This window comes from Pan troglodytes, chromosome 1 (genome assembly GCF_028858775.2).
Source record: "Pan troglodytes isolate AG18354 chromosome 1, NHGRI_mPanTro3-v2.0_pri, whole genome shotgun sequence".
Taxonomy (NCBI): Eukaryota; Metazoa; Chordata; class Mammalia; order Primates; family Hominidae; genus Pan; species Pan troglodytes.
The window spans coordinates 47205423-47211469 of record NC_072398.2 but is presented as its reverse complement, the minus strand read 5'-3'; the positions used below and the strand labels follow the sequence as shown (position 1 = coordinate 47211469).

The window sequence follows — 6047 nt, the reverse complement described above, 5'->3', positions numbered from 1 at the left end:
CAAAGTGTTGGGATTACAAGCGTGAGCCACCGTGCCTGGCCCTTTAGACTTGTTTAAAGAGAAGCAGGTGGTGAAGCTGAAGGGCCTGGGCTTTGAAGCCACAAAAGTCGAACTGCAAATCCCAGCAGTGTGAGCTGGGGGAATTGAAGTTCTTCCAACTTCAGTTTCCTCATCTGTACAATGGAATGAGCTCATCGGCAATGTTCGCTGCCGGTGGTATCATTACCATCATATTCCAGACACCCTGAGGAGAACCTCCTACTGGCAAAGCCTATGTTTTGTCTCATCTGATCACAAATTACTCTGCCTCCTCTTTTCCAGGAAAGCGTTTCCTTCCCTTGCTGGGGATTAAGAGACCAGCTTGGTGAGCGGGGTTTATTCCTGCCTGCCCTTACCTAGAGAAGGTGTAGTGAAGCCCTTCCAGGCCTGAAGATTTAGACAACTTCTTCCAGGGCCCCCAGTCCTCCCACCCAAGCCCCTCCTCACTCCTGGCCAATCTACAGACTCTTTCAAGACCCAGGTTCATTATGGCGACATAAGCTAGCCCCAGCTCTCCATCTCCGAGCTCCAGCATCCCTTGTCAAGGTGAAGTGCCAGTTCTCCCAGTGCAGCCAGTTCTCCCCTCTGGTTGGCCCACAGCCCCCTCTCTTCACTCTCTGTCCTAGTCTAGTCACCTCCCATCCCATGAACTGAAACACATTCTTAGAATTTTGCAATTAGAAAATCACTGATGATGTTGGTACGTGCTAGGTGTCATTGCAAGCTGGAAGTGTCAACTAGGGGTATACATTTTGAGGAGGGCTAGTTGGAGAAAAAAGCAGGAAAGTAGCTAGAGAGGGATGAGTTTTAGGAAGGATGTGGTTTGGTTTGCTTTGCTTTGCTTTGCTTTGCTTTAAATAGGAGAAACTTGAGATTTCTTAGGGAAAAGAAGCTGGTAAGGTGTGAGAAGCTAAAGACACTAAAGAGATGGGATAATGAAGAGACAAATCAGCAGGGGTCAAGGGTACACATGGGAGATTCAGCCCTGGGCAGGAAAGACAGTCCCTTATCTGAAGATGATTCAACCAACAATGACAACACTGATGGCTAGGGCTGGATGGCAACATTGAACACAGCCACGTGGTCCCTGCAGTCATGGAGCTTTTAGTGTAGGAAAGAGGAGATGGATGGCAATGGGCACACTGAGTAGGTGGTGCTGGATTCAGAGGCGTCTCTCTTTGTCCCTGCTGCTGCATTTATGACTGTGTCCTGCGTGAGGACATACTCTTGCCCATCAGGCTACCAGCAACTTTCTGGGGCAGGAGCCTATCCTCTCCTATTCCAGCTCTCTTGGGTAGGTGTGCCAGCACCCACAGGGGCCCAGGATGGGGTAGCTCCTCTTTCGGCTGTCCTTCCCTAACCTACTAAGATTCTACTGGGCCTTCCATGGACCTGTCCTGATTCTCTCACCCCAGAACACAAGAAATACTCACTGTCTACACTGTCTGCTGTTGCGGCTGGGGATCAACCCTGATTTAGATTTGGGTCTTCCTGATGCCTCTACCATTTACTGGCTGTATTACCTTGAACAAGTTCTTTAACCTCCATGAGTCCTAGTTTCTCAGTCTGTGAAATGCGATTGATAACACTGACGAACCTTGCTTAGTTCATGGAGTTGTGGAAAGATTCCAGTGAGGTAGATGTGGAAGCCCAGAAGTGTGTGAAAGGGTGTACATGGCAGGGGATTAAGGTAGGCTTTTGATGATCTCCCTGGCTTAATTTGCAGTTCCTCAGAGGGTACCTCATGTAGCATGGGGCATAGTCACTGGCACTCAGTATAAACCTGTGAAGACCTCTCCCATCCTAAAACACTGTTTCCACCTGGAATTAACTGTTGCCCACCTGAAATTAACTGTTGCCCTCCCTGTGCTCTGGTGGCTATTGCAGTACAGGCTTGCTCTGTGAAGGGCTTTCACTGTGAAGAGTGTCTAACTGGATGGGCCCCAGGTGGCCCCAGCAGCCTGCCTTCCCTGCTAGTGAGGCCATGGGCTGGTGCATGCCAGCTCTGTCCACTTGAAGGGGGAAGGGTCCATCGTAGGGAGCCAGTGCAGCTGGCAGGGTCCAGGCCTGTGGGCACCGCTGGGGACAAAGCCACTCTGAATGCCTCTCAATGAGTGCTTGTGTTCTGGGAATGGGGGCGGGGTGACATCCAGCCTCTTTCCCTCTCCGCCCCCGACAGGATGTCCCAGGCTGGACGCGGCAGAGGAGGTCCCCCACAAGTGAAGGTCCAGCCCTGCTCCTCCAGGGTTGGCCCATGTGTCTGGGCATTCGGAGGTGGCACCAGGATCAGGGCTTCTGGAGTCCAGCATAGTGATTGGGCCCAGGCCGGGGGCGGGTCCAGGACACAGCCAGGCTTCCCTGGCCGCAGTGCCCAACTGCCCGCAGTGCCCATGGTGGCTCGGATGGGAGGAACCACCGCGGAGCCGGGGACAGGGGGAGCAGGGCAGTGCTCTGCTGGGTGAGGGGCACCCAGCTCCAGAGGCTAGGTGGGCGTCGCTGGTGGGTGGACTCCTGGGCGCTGCGCGGAGCCGCGCCGGCTGGGTTAGCGCGGGCGGGGCGCTTAGTCCCACCCCCAGAGGAGGCGGAAGAGGAGCCCGAGCCTGGCCGCGGGCTGGGCCCCGCCGCAGCTCCAGCTGGCCGGCTTGGTCCTGCGGTCCCTTCTCTGGGAGGCCCGACCCCGGCCGCGCCCAGCCCCCACCATGCCACCCGCGGGGCTCCGCCGGGCCGCGCCGCTCACCGCAATCGCTCTGTTGGTGCTGGGGGCTCCCCTGGGTAAGGGGATGGGGAGTCATGCGGCAGGAGTGGGATGGGGGCGGAGGAAGGGGAGGGACCGATCCGAGGGGCTTGGGCTCAGGGCTTCTCCGAGACCCTCCGGCTGCCACGGGAGACTTGGGTGTTGCTGGGTCCTCAAGAAGCGGGAAGAGGGAGCTCCAGGATGCTGGGCCATGGGAGGCTGATCCCGGGGTGCAGGGTCAGCTTCAGGCAGAGGCCTCGGGGGCTCTGGGGCTGAGACCCTCAGGGTGGAGACAAGGGGCAACCCTCAGTGTTCGGGAGCCGTCAGGCTGGGGACCGCCGGGGGAGTGGGGCCGAGCGCGGCTGGGGATGAACTGGCCTGGTGGCCACTGGGCACCCCCAATCCCTGCCTGCAGCGCTGGCCGGCGAGGACTGCCTGTGGTACCTGGACCGGAATGGCTCCTGGCATCCGGGGTTTAACTGCGAGTTCTTCACCTTCTGCTGCGGGACCTGCTACCATCGGTACTGCTGCAGGGACCTGACCTTGCTCATCACCGAGAGGCAGCAGAAGCACTGCCTGGCCTTCAGGTGGGTTCCTGCCTCCTCACCCTCACCCCCTCCTCTATCCTTTTCTCCAGAGGCCTCCTCTTCCTCCCTCCCGGACTCCTGCCTCCTCCATTGTCGACCTCCACATTCTTAGCTGAATAGAGTCACCAGGACTCAAGCCTGGCGGCAGAGCTAGGTGCTTAGGTGCTGGTGCCTGGGAGTTCCAGAAAAGGCATGTTAGTTACCTTCATAGGCTTTGACTGGGCCCGGGGTTTCCAGGTTCTTTCTGGAGCCCTCCCTTTGGTCCTGCCAGGTCATGGGGAGGGAGGGTTCAAGGTTAACACCCGGACGACAGTGTAGCTTTGTGGAAGAAGCTCTGGCACAAAGGCAGGAGACTTGGGTTTGATTCCCAGGTCCACTTCTTACTAGCTGTGTGATCTTGGAGAAGACACTTGCCTTCTATGGGTCATTGCTTGCCAAATTAGTGGTTGTCAAACTTTTTAAAAAATATATCATATATAAAATAGATATAGAGACTTCTGATTGAAGCGGGGTTTGGAAAAAATGGCTCTAGATTATTTCTAAGGCTCCTTTCAGTGTTATGCTGTATGTCTAATCATTTAAGTTGTAGATATAAAAGCAATGGTTGGGGGCGCACTGCAAATCCCTGTATGCTTCACACTAGCCAGCCAGGCAGCATAGCCTTCTGGGAAGTGGAGGTCCTCTAAGATCTCCTTCACAGGGACTGGGCAGAGCCCCACAAGGAACCCCAAATCTCAGCATGCCATGGCCCCCCTGCTGGCCAGGAGTTGGAGCCAGCATAATGAGGACTCCGTCCTATGAGTGTTGGAAGGTGAGAGGACCTGTTCTTTGTCTAAAGTCCCAAGACCATAGCAGGCATCGCCTCAGCTGTGATCCTCTTTGTTGCTGTGGTTGCCACCACCATCTGCTGCTTCCTCTGTTCCTGTTGCTACCTGTACCGCCGGCGCCAGCAGCTCCAGAGCCCATTTGAAGGTACACCCAGTACTGGGCAAGATGGGCCTCAGATGGGCTGGGCTAAGTTCATGGGCAGCAGAGAGTTCATGGATTGGGTAAATTCTGTAGTAGTATGTGCTTCTGTATACACACACCTGCCAGCATGAAAACCCAGAAAAATGCTTGTAAACCCGTGAATATTAGAATGTGCCTGGGATATATGGAACATCAGACTTTGTGTGCATTTCTGTGCATACACATGAAGATTCAAATGTGTACAGGAGTGCAGTCTGTCAACAATAGTGGGTGCAGTGAGTGTATGCATGCATATGACTCTTAGTAAGTACACGGGGTCAGGTCTGTAGTGATGAACATTAATTGAGTGTGCTCCAGTGGATGGCAAAATATGTGCCTGAGTGTTGGCATGTGATGCACATATGCCACAACCTGATGGACATGGGGACAGTGATGCCATACGGGAGATCAGTGTGGGAGGGAAGGGCTAGGAGAAGACCCTCTTAGTGGCAGCTCTGCTGGATTACAGGATACCAGCCCTGAGCTGTCCCCTTCTTGCCCAAGTGAGATATTCCCTGGGCTGTGCTCCCTGGTTCATGAGGTATCTGAAACCTGCTGAGGGGAGCAAACTTGCTAAACACAGATTGACCAGCTGGGGCCACGTGCACAGCTCCCTGCTTAACTCTGCCAAGCAGGGTGTGGGAGGCAAAGATGGCCAGCCTGGAGCTTGCCAGAGGCCAGCACCAGGGTGCTTACCTTGGTTTCCTGGGCAGGAGGAGGAGGCTTCCCATAGGAGATGGGTCTCTGAATGCTGATCCTTCTCCCCCATCTAGGCCAGGAGATTCCAATGACAGGCATCCCAGTGCAGCCAGTATACCCATACCCCCAGGACCCCAAAGCTGGCCCTGCACCCCCACAGCCTGGCTTCATGTACCCACCTAGTGGTCCTGCTCCCCAATATCCACTCTACCCAGCTGGGCCCCCAGTCTACAACCCTGCAGGTAAGTAAGCAATCTGGAGCCCCTTGCTGCTGCCTTCCCCCACCCCTTGCCCTGCGACCTCCCCTGTGCCTCTCTTGTTCTCAGATTCCCTCTCCCAGACTTCCTCCACCTCTACCCCGAAACCTCCAGGCCCACTCTTCCCTATGGGTCCTGTCTGCCCCGGGGGCAGGGGTGTTACTTTTCGTCCACCTATGCCACCACTCACCCTCATCCTGTCTCTTTGGCTTTCAGCTCCTCCTCCCTATATGCCACCACAGCCCTCTTACCCGGGAGCCTGAGGAACCAGCCATGTCTCTGCTGCCCCTTCAGTGATGCCAACCTTGGGAGATGCCCTCATCCTGTACCTGCATCTGGTCCTGGAGGTGGCAGGAGTCCTCCAGCCACCAGGCCCCAGACCAAGCCAAGCCCTGGGCCCTACTGGGGACAGAGCCCCAGGGAAGTGGAACAGGAGCTGAACTAGAACTATGAGGGGTTGGGGGGAGGGCTTGGAATTATGGGCTATTTTTACTGGGGGCAAGGGAGGGAGATGACAGCCTGGGTCACAGTGCCTGTTTTCAAATAGTCCCTCTGCTCCCAAGATCCCAGCCAGGAAGGCTGGGGCCCTACTGTTTGTCCCCTCTGGGCTGGGGTGGGGGGAGGGAGGAGGTTCCGTCAGTAGCTGGTAGTAGCCCTCCTCTCTGGCTGCCCCACTGGCCAGATCTCTGGCCTGCTAGATTAAAGCTGTAAAGACATAACTCA

The 6047-nt window shown here is 55.8% G+C and overlaps 1 protein-coding gene across 1 annotated transcript; it reads left to right on the top strand.

The window, feature by feature from the left end:
* The first annotated feature begins 2422 nt into the window (after nucleotides 1–2422).
* On the top strand, nucleotides 2423–6047 carry SHISA4 (shisa family member 4). Its single transcript, XM_001140118.6, has 5 exons — nucleotides 2423–2811; nucleotides 3189–3360; nucleotides 4199–4332; nucleotides 5142–5309; nucleotides 5541–6047. Exons 1-5 carry the CDS (start codon nucleotides 2739–2741, stop codon nucleotides 5585–5587), a joined length of 594 nt encoding a protein of 197 aa, XP_001140118.3. The 5' UTR covers nucleotides 2423–2738; the 3' UTR covers nucleotides 5588–6047.

Excerpts from the sequence above, each read along its gene's own strand:
- SHISA4 (XM_001140118.6), top strand. The coding sequence starts at position 2,739 with ATGCCACCCGCGGGGCTCCGCCGGGCCGCGCCGCTCACCGCAATCGCT. Across the intron at positions 2,812-3,188 it reads GGTGCTGGGGGCTCCCCTGG|CGCTGGCCGGCGAGGACTGC; the intron begins GTAAGGGGATGG and ends CCCTGCCTGCAG. Across the intron at positions 3,361-4,198 it reads AAGCACTGCCTGGCCTTCAG|TCCCAAGACCATAGCAGGCA; the intron begins GTGGGTTCCTGC and ends CTTTGTCTAAAG.